This window comes from Echinops telfairi, unplaced genomic scaffold (genome assembly GCF_000313985.2).
Source record: "Echinops telfairi isolate 266 unplaced genomic scaffold, ASM31398v2 ScPeMD7_7458;HRSCAF=8496, whole genome shotgun sequence".
Classification (NCBI taxonomy): Eukaryota; Metazoa; Chordata; class Mammalia; order Afrosoricida; family Tenrecidae; genus Echinops; species Echinops telfairi.
The window spans coordinates 427,271-438,717 of NW_022111358.1; the positions used below are offsets into that span (position 1 = coordinate 427,271).

The 11,447-nt window shown below is 54.9% G+C and overlaps 1 protein-coding gene across 1 annotated transcript in view; it reads right to left on the reverse strand.

The window, feature by feature from the left end:
* Nucleotides 1-11,447, reverse strand: part of RAP1GAP2 (RAP1 GTPase activating protein 2) — a 267,961-nt gene that overhangs the window by 48,469 nt on the left and 208,045 nt on the right. Inside the window, exons 12-14 of the mRNA XM_045299948.1 lie at nucleotides 8,934-9,034; nucleotides 7,017-7,146; nucleotides 4,412-4,570 (exon numbers count right to left, since the gene is read on the reverse strand). Of these exons, the coding sequence (XP_045155883.1) occupies nucleotides 4,412-4,570; nucleotides 7,017-7,146; nucleotides 8,934-9,034 (390 nt within the window). The remainder of the gene's footprint in view (nucleotides 1-4,411; nucleotides 4,571-7,016; nucleotides 7,147-8,933; nucleotides 9,035-11,447) is intronic.

The window sequence follows — 11,447 nt, forward strand, 5'->3', positions numbered from 1 at the left end:
GTTCCGAATTCCACCCACAGGCCAGATTTCAGGAGGAAGGAGAGAGGCCAGGCCTAGCTCTCGGGCTCCCTACCCTGGCCTCCCAGCCCCCTCACCCCGGCCCTAAGTGCGCTGCCTGGGTGGGTAGCTTCAGCTAGGCTCTCCACGCCAAGCCAAGCCTGCCAATCGGCTGCGCCACATCAGAGAGGCTGGGAGAGGGGTGTTTGCTGAGTGAGGCGCTCACCTTCACCCTCACTCTGCACCTCTGCCCACCCCACCCCCAGGAACTAGGCCGGGCCTTTTCCACACCTTCTCCTGAGGACACTTGGGTGACCTGCTAAAGTCACAGTGGCCTGGACACAGCACCCTCTTCCCGTTTTTTGACGTTCGGTGAGGGGACTCAGGGTAGGAGCCTGGCCGGCAGGGGCAGAAAAAGGACTTTGAGAAAGTGACTCCCCAGGGACGGGAACCTTCCAGGGTGGGCAGTGGAAGGAGGCAGAGGTGCTGAGAGTCTGGGCGTCACACTCGAGGCTCCGAGAGGAACTCAGTGGCCTGCAGCCTGGGAGACCAGGAGGGTGGGCAGGACACAGGTGAGGGGCAGGCGCTACAAAGGCAGGGGACCGCCTTAGTGGGAGGGGCTGTCCCCCAAAGAAGGAGGAGGAGTCCTAGCGATGGCTCCGCTGCAATTTCCTTCCAACCTGGAGGGACTGGACTACACCCACTTTTGAGAACTAAGAGGGCGTGCTTGGCGTGCCCACCTGAGTCTGTGCACCCCCACCTGCAACTCTAAGGCTCAGCGATGAAGACCACAGCAGCCCCAGCCCCTTGCCACCACTGGACTCGAGTGGCCCTGATGTAGTAGCCCCAAATTCCCCTGTATAGAAGAGGGTGAGTACAGGGCCCTGCCCCACCACATGGTTGTCGGGATGAAAGAACACCAGAAGGAGCAAGCACCAAGGAAGGGTGACCACTGTCACTCTGGGCTCGATTTACTCTCCCTGCTGACCTGCACCTAAAACAGGGGCCATAGAAAGACACTGCTCCTCCAGACCCTTCCCAGCCCACCCCCACCCTCCAACACCACCCACCCACCCACCCCTCTCGCTCAACTATGCTTCTCCCCCTCACACAGGACGCCAGGGCTGGACTGGAGCTCAGAGGTCAGCTCGTCCCACGTCCTCATTTCACACCGGCGGAAACAGGGGCCCAGAGAGGGAAGGAACTGGCCCAAGGTCACACAGCCAGTCGGGGGCCAGGGCCAAGATCAGGAGCCCAGACTCACAAGCCGCTCCCTCCGGGGCGCTTTCCTGTGCATTCTTCCTCCTCAGCCTCCCCAGTGGAGGCCTCCGGGGTGTTATTCACCCCCAACCCTGCCCTGGACGCTAAGCTCGCAGGGGTCAGCCGAGGTCCCTTCTCACTGGGGAGCCCCTGGGCGACCAGGTTCTCATCCCATCTGCACACTGCTGGAGGGGTGAGTGGACAGAACTTTGGGAGCACTCTGAAAGGTACCTCCTGGCCTCTGCCTCTCTGACCCCCACTCCCACTTCCCACTTCCCAGCATGCCTCCGTGTCTCCCCGGCCTGGGGCCTGCTCTTTCAGGGGACCCTGCCTCTCACCAGCTCTGAGGATGGTGCTGCCCCCTGGACCACAGGCTCTGCAACTCCGGGGCTCAAAGCTGGAGGGGACTCAGATATCTCGGTTCCTGTATATGGGCACACCCTTCCACGAAGCACGTGAGGGAGTGAAGATGCCCATTGGCTGAGGCTCGCATCCTCTTAGGTAGGGACTGAACACAAACATGCAATGTTGACAGGAAGCCTCACCCTGTGGCCAGGCAGATAAGCCACACATGGGTGGATGCCGGGGAGGCCCGGGAGCCCTCCTGGCACAGTTTTATTTTAGGGATCCTTTATTTTATTTTATTTTATTTTATTTTATTTATTTATTTATATATATTTTTTAATTTTAGGGATCCTTCTCAGTAGGCAGAGGAGCCCTGTGGTTCTATATTGGGCTGCTAACTGCAAGGTCAGCAGTTCGAAAGCACCAGGCACTCCATGGGAGAAAGGGCTTTCTAGTCCTGGAAAGAGTTGCTGTCTCGGAGACTCACAGGGGCCGTTCTATGCCATCCTACGCCGGGTCACTGCAAGTCGGCACGGGCTCTGTGGCGACGAGTCCTGTTTTGATTTTTGGTTTGGGTTTTTATTTTGGTTTTCTCAGCAGGGTGGGCGTTCTACTCCCATAAAGAGTTACAGTCTCAGAAACCCACAGGGACAGGTCTACCCTGTCCTACAAGGTCCCTGTGAGTTGATAGCAGCTTGATGGCAATGAGCTTGGTTTGGGTCTCAGTAGGCAAAGGAGCCTTGGTGGAATAAGTGTTGGGCTGCTAACCTCAATGTTGGTGGTTCAAACCCACCAGCCGCTCTGAGGGAGACAATGAGGCCGTCTGCTCCCATAAAGACTGACAGTCTCAGAAACCTGTAGAGGGTTTGTTATGAGTCAGAATCTCCTTGGTGCCAAGGGAGGTTTGCCTCTGTGGGTGCTCGGTCTGTGCCCAGAAGAAAACACCAAATCCAAAGTCGTTGACTTGATCCTGACCCACACAGCGCTGCTCTGTAGGGTCTTCAGGGCTGGGACCTTCGGGAAGCAGACTCTAGGCTTCCCTTCTGAGGCCTCCCGGTTAGGCTCGAACCGCCAACCTTCTCCTGAGTAGCCATGCTTTTCACTTCGCCACCCAGGGGTGCCTCGTCTGTCTCCAGTTGGCTATTTGAACTTCCCGGGAGCTGAGCTGTAGTCCCCAGGCCCACTGTCCCTTCTCGGGGTCAAGGTGGCTGGAGAGGTAAGCTCTGCTCATCACTTGCACATGCCTTGCCCGAGCACAGTGCCCGCCTGGCACTCCGCAGGCACTGGGTAAGTCCGCATCCTTCCACCAACAACTTCGTCAACTGGTTTAAGCAGGAATGCCCATTCCTGTGAAAACCAGTGATCCTGTGGCCTCCGGAGATATGCCCAGCCCGGGCCTTCTCCAACCTCCAAGTAAAGTCACCAAGGACAGAGGGTCAGAGCACGTGTCTGGGTACATGAGGGGGACCTGCTTGCTGCCAGAGGAGGGGACGTTTTGTGGGTCAGGTGCTGGGCTGTAAGCCCATGTAACTGGGTTTGGACGGATGCAACCATCACGCTGCGTCCGTTTCTTGTCCCCATAACCTCTGAGGGAAACGGATCCCTGATGGAGATGGCCGAGAAGCACAGCTGAAGCAGCAGGAGCTCAAATGATTACACAGAAACCATGCCCAGGCCTCGCTGGCTCCCATTAGCAGTGACAGCTCATTTGCCCTCTCCCTTAGACCATGGTCCCTACCACCTTTGAGCGCAGGAAGCTCCGGCCTCTCCCCCCAGAAAGGGCAAAGCCACACACAATCCTAACACTTGCCCACAGTTTGGGGGAGGCTCGGAGTCCAACTAATGCCTACTATGAAAACTCAATCTCAGTCTACGTCTCATGGTCCCAAACGCCACTCTGGTAGGGAGAAACTCTGGTCCACGAGCTTGTGATTGTCTCATGGGGAGAAGAGGAGGGGAGGGCTAGCAATGCAGCCACCTAGTGGGTGCCGGCTGTTTAGGACAATGGCCACACTCTCCTTGTCTCGCCTGCATGAGGGAGGGCTTGGAGCCAATCTGACCAACCACCTGTGGGTCCAGAGGTTTAGGCCCAGAGGCTTACAAACCCTGACTCCCTAGAAGTCTTAGCGTTGAGAAGGATCATTTGTTCCACATGGTTAGACCCGAGGGACCCGGATCTACCAGGTACCTTCCTCCTCACCATCAGCGTTTCTCCCGCTCCTTTCCTTTGTTGGCTGCCCTCTTCTCTCCGCCCCTTTCTGATGGTCCCCGCTACGCTTTGTTCCCCCACTCCATCCCCCGCCCCCCCAGCTCTACCTTATTCTAAACAAATGCCATTGTCAGGTTCTAAACAGAGCACTCAGGGCTTCACACCCTTGAGTTAGATCCTGCCGGGTCTGGGGGCAGCAAGGTGGGTGAGAGGCCCTCAAAAGATACCCCCCCACCAACAGGCTCGCTCCCCAATCATGGGCAATCTGTCAGCACCCTTTTAACCCAAGGCACTGGGTCTGTCATGGCCACCGAGTGGACTCGAACAAACAGAGTTCAACTGCCCCTTTCAGGAGGAGAAAGCGTCAGCCCCACCGCTGCCCCCGTTCCTTGGCACCCAGTCGTTTTGAACTGCTGATCTTGCAGTTAGCAGCCCGCGGCATATCCCAGCACACCACCAGGGCTCAGGACGCAGGGCTGGGAACGCCATTTTGGAGAATGGCCTGCCCAGTGTCAAGAGCATCCCCTTTGATCTTGCTGAATCCCTAAGGCCTGGTGAGGCGTCTGCGCCCACCACGTCCCCCTACCGGCGTCGCCTTACCTTGTAGGATGGGGTCTCCGTTGTAGCTGGGTTCTGAGCCTGCACAACAATGTAGGCGTGTAAGAAATTGGAGGCGATCATATCTGGGACGAAGGGCGTGTTCTCTTCTTGGAAGATGATGGCCACAATGTCATTGCCAATGTGTCTCTTTCTCTGGAGCTAAGTGAAAGGGGTTCCTTTGTTATAAGCCAGGTAAAAGCATTCTGGAAAACCAAACCGTCCTGGACCAGAAAGCCTTTGTTACGTCTCTTTAGACGTCTCTTAGACCTCTGAGACCTAGATCTCCAGGGAGCGCCTTCCATCTGTAGACGTCTCTCGCGTGCGCACGCGCTGCTAGGCAGAGGGTAGTTAACATCTTATTGAGCTCTACAGTATACAAAAGCTGACTCAGAACCAAGGAGGGACACTTAAAAGGTGAGGCCACCTCTCACTTGGAAAGGCTGTAACTGTGTCACTGAGAGACACCAACACAGATGGGGCCACCTGAGAGCACTAACAAAGCCACCCACCAAACACATGCTCAGTCAGCTGCTACAAGAGCAGGGCCGGTCGGCTACGGCTGCACCTAGGGTGACTTGACAGGGTAATCCGAGGAGAGGACTCTGGGCAGCGACTGGGTCTTAATGGAGACGGGATGCGACGCAGACTGGCAGAGCTGAGGAGACAGAACGCTACAGAGTGGCGGGTCAAGCTAAGAGAGGAAGGGCAGCCTCGCTTGGGGGAGGTCCTGGAGGGGAGAGAAAGCTGGTCTTGATCCAGGATCCCAAGCTCATGACCCCGATCACCCAGCCCCTGCTGGGAATCTGGAGCCAGCCCATCAGTTCAGGCTCTTTGCACGCAGGATTTCAATGGCAAGCCCCTGCCGTACACCATGTCCTGGCTAGCATTGATCTACATATCAAGCACCTACTACTGCACGCAAACAAATCTGTCTTGGAAGAAGTACGGCCAGAATGCTCCTTAGAGGCAAGCAAAGGGAGACTTCCTCTCCTGTGTCTTGGACATGCTGACAGGAGAGAGGGGCCCCTGGAGCAGGGCATCGTGCTGGGTGAAGCGGAGGGGAGGAAGTCCCTTGGCACGATGGATGGACACCGTGGCTGTAATAGTGGGCCCCAGCAGAGGAACGATTGGGGCGGTGGTGCCGGAGAGGCCAGCTCTTTGCCTTGGGTTCTGTTGGACACCGGGTCCTATGGGTCAGAACCGACTGCATAGCACCTCGCAAAAACAACTTCCTGCGGTCTCGACACTCACAGGGGCAGCTCGCCGCTGTCCCGCGCAGTCGCTGCGAGCCAGAACTGCCTGCGAGTGGCGAGTGGCTGAGCGACTGACTGCAGGCACGACGCCGGGCACCCGCTGGACACTCAGTGCCATGTGGGGCACTTTTACCCAAGTCATCTCTCCTAGGCCACACGTGTACCACGTCACTTCTTGAGAAGCTGGAGTGGCTACGTAGTCAGTCCTGGCCAAGAACTGGGGCTGGGGTGCAAGGAGCCGGAGCTGAGACAAAGACTGATGGTGAAACGCTTCGAGGCAACCTACCGGGGATACAAAAGGAGCCCTGCTTCCACTTGCTTCTGGAACATGATTTGGGGGCCAAATCATAGTCCTGTTGGCCGGCTTCCTGTTTTCCTCCGCAGCCAGGCCCTATGTTTACAGTTTTACATCCGAGCTCCCTTCCCACAGCTCGCTGCTCGGAAACAAACGGGGCTCAGTGTGGGCACAGGGCTACTCGCCCTCCTCATTTTCCTAGAGATCGAAACAGGCCGGCAGAGTGGGGCCAGGCAAATGGTGACCAGCTGCGGGTTGGGGGGCTCAGGGAGAAGCGCTCGGCCCTCCTGGGCCACATGGCTGTCAGAGGGGCCAGTGGGGAGAAGGGAAAAGACACCCGGGAGCAGGGGCCTCCCTTCAGCTCCCTGGAGAAGGTGAAGGCTGGATTCCTGACCACAGGCAAACGGGGCAAGGATGCGGCTGTGGTCGGGGCGATGGTCTCAGGCAATCACCAGGTTCACGTCGGAGGGGCAGGAAGGCAGGCAGAAGGCTAGTGGCGGATAGATAGGCAAGAGCCCTCTGCAGCACTCTCACCGTAAGCAGGCCAGGTGCTGAATGTATATTCAGAGCGATCCTAATCCCCGCTACAACCCTTGGCGGTCAAGGGTGTCGTTTGCAAATAGGACACACGGTTAAGCAGCTTGCCTAGCCACATCAGGGGCAGAGCTGGTCTCCCAGCTTCCCTGAGCAGACCCCGTCACCTGTAAAATGAGGACCCGGCTCTGCTTCTAGCTCTGCCCCTTGTCTATTCGACCGCCCTCCAAAGAAGCTGCAAAGCCTAAGAAAGACTGTCGGCCACCTTGAGCGGCACTCTCACGGGTCCAGGTGAGAACGACAGGGGCCCAGCCCCGCCTCCCACACAGGGACACGGCGCTGCCCACGTGGAGAGGGAACATAGCCAAGAGAGCTGGTTTCGAAGACCCCACATAACTGGAAATGGACCAGGAACACGGAGAGGGGATTCAGGTCCCTCGGGCAGGTCGGACGATGGGGACAGGAAGCCTGCCTTCACCTCACCTGGCCCCGGGGCTCCCAAAGCCCTCCCAAACCAGGTTACCTGCTGGGCGTCGCCTTCAGTAAAGGGCAGCTTTGTGGAGACGTGAAACATGATCTCCCGGTCCCGGAAGACTGTGTACACGGATTCCACCCCTGTCTGTCCGTGGGTCACATCCAGGCCTCCTCGGAAGCTGTCAGGCGAACAGGGCAGGAGTCAGGAGAGAGAGTTAAGACATGGGTGACGTGCAAACTTTCCAAAGTGCACGGGGTGAGGGCATGAACCCAAAGACAGGGGGGGTGGGCAGCAGGGGGCCTGAGGGTAGAGAGAATTAGGATAGGGGAGCAGGTAGATTTGCTCCTCAGAACAGACGTGCACAGGTCCTGACTATAACTCTGTTACTTAATAGGCAGGGGCAGTCCTTTCGACCCACTGCTGTAGATGCACAACTAAAAAGCACTGGCAAGGATGTAGAGAAATCTGGCCCCACCTGCATGCTGGTAAGGGCCCTGGTGGCGGAGGGGCTACCGTTAGGCTGTGAGCCACGTATCGGTGCTTTGAAACCGCCAACAGCTCCTTGGGAGAAAGACCAGGCTTTCTACTGCTGTGAACAATTACAGCCTCGGAAATCCACTGGGGGTCCCGGTGAATCAGCTCAGCTCGATGGCAGTGAGGAGTGAGGACGTGGCTGGCCGGGGATGTAAAACGGAGTGGCCTCTGTCAGAAAAGCTTGGCAGTTCCTCAAAAGGTTACACATCGAATTACCATGTGACCCAGCGAGTACACTGCTAGGTACCAACCCAAAGATCTGAAAACAGGAACTCAAACAAACCCACGCCCACTGCTCAGTTCATGGCATGACTCGTTCCAAAGACCTGGTTGTCCAGGAGTGAAAATCGGCCGTGGGGGAAAACAGAGGAAGCCAGAGTCAGACCACCAAGTAGAGGATGGCGGGCGGCCTTGCTGTATAACTACTAGCTCACATCCCTGCGTAACTGCCGAACCACTGGGAATCTGTGCCAGCCACAAACCTTAACCGTCACAGTGGGCGTTACTCCTGCCTCACACTGCCGTGTTGTGGCTGCCAGATGTTTGTCCTGAATGTGTGAAATAGTCAGATAGCCAATTTTTTCCCTATTGTTGTAAATAGGAAATGTCAGATAACGGGGTGGCTGATAAGTGAGGGATGGATGCACATGCATGTTGGAAGTAGCATTATCATAATAGCCGAAAGGTGGATGTGGCCCAAAAGCCCATCGATGGATGAATGAATAACTAACAGGAATGTAGCCATTACAATGGAATACTCCTCAGCCTTCAAAAGGAGTGGAGTACGGATGCGTGCTATAACAGGGATGAGCATCAAAAACAGGTTCAGCGGAACAAGCCAGCCACAAAACGTCACATATTATATGATGCCAGCTAAATGAACTATCCGGAACAGACAAATCCACAGAGACGGACTAGAGACGGAAACCTGGGGCTGGAGGGGGGTAGGCCAGGGTGGGCTGAGAAATGACTAATGAATGGGTATATGGGCTTACTGTGTTTACACCAACACATAACTATCCCTTCTTCATATATTATCTTAAAAGGGTTTTGCACCCCAAAAGTGCAAGGGCACTCTGGCCCTCTTTCCCTAATGGCCCGGCAGGTGAGCAAGAAGAGAGGAAGGGGCGCGTCCCTCTCGGCTGGAGTGAAAAGCACTTGGAAAGGCCAGTCTGTCTGGGAGCATGGTCATCAGGCATCCTCGGGCCGCATGTCAGTGCCTTTCCCCATGACCCGCCATTCGGGGCTATGCCTGCACCACCTTTTCCCTAGGAATGCTGGTACACCTTCCTGGTGTGCTGAAAGCCAATCCCATTCCTGTGTCTGTGTTGTTAACTCTTGCACCCCATTGCTGTATGTCCACCCCCCAACCCCCAGTCTTTGAACTAGGGCCTCATCAATGGAGTCAGACCATTCTTGGCTGAAACCCACCCTTTGAAGTCCTGCAGCATGACTGTATCTCCTAGCAGCTCCAAGAACTCCTTGAAGGCCAGGCTCTCCTCGTTGTTCCCGAACAGCTCCTCCTCCAGGGTCTGAAGGAGAACCAGGAATGGAGACAGGAATTATTTTTCAAAAGCCTTCATAGCACCAAGAGAAGACTATGGCTTCCCAGATACCCCATCCTTCCTCCTCTCTCCCACCACGTCTGCCGCCCGGTTTCTGGATCTCCCAGGAAGTTAATGAGGTCTTTCTACAGGAACTGATGGCCAGGGCAGAAGGCCACGCTGAGACAAGCTCCTTGACTTGATGCCCAAATGCTCACTGGCCTGCCAACCAAGGACCAGTGTCGGGTTACATGAAGAGGGCTCAGAGCGCAGCGGAAGCACAGATGCTGTGAGGCACTACGCTAGGCCCACGAGGAAGGCCACGTTCACAACGGAAGACCCTAAGGAGCGTTGACAAGAATGTAGAGAAACCAAAACCCTCGTCAAGTTCAGAGGGCAATGTAAAAGGGTACAGACACTCGGGACAACAGCCTGGCAGTTCTTCCGTAGGCAAAGCATAGAGTTGCCGTACGAGCCAGCAACTCCAAGCGAAAGAACAGCATCAGTCAGCATAAAATGGTGCATGGACGGACACGGAAAGATCACCTGGAAAAACCAGAAGGTGGAAACAGCCCAAATGGCCCACTGAGAGATGAGACATCAAATGTAACCCAAGGAATGCGACGTGTTTGAGGAGAAAGGGGCAGGAAGGCCCGGGACGTGTGCAGCCCAAGAGAACCTTGAAAGGATTATGCCAAGCGGAAGAAACCAGTCGCAGAGGACCACGTGTCAGCTGGTCCCCTTTAAACAAACGTCCCCAAGAGGCCAATCTACAGAGACGGACATCGGTTAGCGGTTGCCTGGAACAGGATGCAGGGTGAGGGGAAGGTTAGAAAGAAACGGGCACAGGGTTACTTTTGGAGGGAATCAACATGTTCTAGAATTCATTCTGGTGATAACTAAAACTCTGTGAATGAACTAAAAGCCATCAAACTGTATCCTTTCAGTGGGTGGACGGTACGGTGTGTAAATAACATCTCCACAAAGCTTTCATCAAACAACAGCACACTCACCAGTAAAAACATAAATGACATCCCATGAGAACACGGTCAAAGCTACGAACAGCTATTTCACCCAAGAGGATAGACAGGTCCCTTGTACATGAACAGGGCACGCAGATGACAGACATAGAAGAAGAGGTTCCACCTCACTCCCCATTAGAACAATGTAAATCAAAACCACAGTAAGATCTCACTACATATCCTCAAAACAACTCACGGCCACCGAGTCGATGCGGACTCACAGCAACCCAACAGGACAGGGTAGAACTGCCCCTGTGAGTTTCCAAGACAGTAACTCTTGACAGGAGTAGAAAGTCCCATCTTTTTCCTGCAGAACGGCTGGTGGTTTCGAACTGCTGACCTTGCAGTTAGCGACTGCATGTAACCTCTGTACGCAACCAATATATAACATGACACCATCAGGGCTCCTACATAGCAAGCAGAACGGCTAAATTTATATTACAACCAGGATACGAACATTAATAATATAAGCCATCCGTTGTACTTGGGTTTCCCCAGCTTTAAATGAACTCATGTATCTGTGTGGGGGTGGGGAGTGGGGTGGGGGGTTCCATTGCACATAATTTTATACAAAGGATCCCTGGTGGTCCAATGATTTCAGTATTGGTCTGCTAACCACACGTTTGGTAATTCCAACCCACCAGCTTCTCTACAGGAGAAAGAGGAGGCTGTCTGCCCTCACCAAGATTTACAGGTTCAAAAAGCCTATGGGGCAGCTCTGTGCTATGCTATTGGGTGGCTATGAGTCAGAATCAGATCGATGGCAGGGGCTTGGCTGAGAGTAGGATTACACAAGAATTCTACAAGATGTTACTACTGAGAAAAACTAGATGGTAGGTACGGGGGATCTCGCTGATCTACATGTGGATCTATAATCGTCTCAAATAAATCATTTAATTCGGGGTGAAAAAAGGCTAAGCTGAAACAGGCTTTGCAGACAAAGATCTGAAAACAGTGACGGGCTTCAAACACACACCCCCTCTGCCTTGACCACAGGCTTCGACCACAGTGGCAGGCGGTGCACAGGGCTGAAGGTTCTGCAAACATCCACAGGTTGCACTCAAGAGGTGCGGGTGACATGAGGACACCCCAGTTGGCCTGACTACTACAAGGAGAAGGTCTCCATTAACCGTCCTTCAAACTAAAAGGCTCACGGCCACTGAGTCCATTCCGACTCGTGGCGACTGTACAGACAGAGTAGAACTGCCTCTGTGGAAGCAGAAAGCCTCATCTTTCTCCCAAGGAGTAGCTGGCGGTCTCGAACTGCTGTCCTTGCAGTTAGCAGCCCAATTCATAACCCACTTCGCCACCAGGGCTCCTCAATAACCTCCCTACTCCTTGGTTGATATCAAAAGGAGACAGCAGGTTCCGAGCTTTTG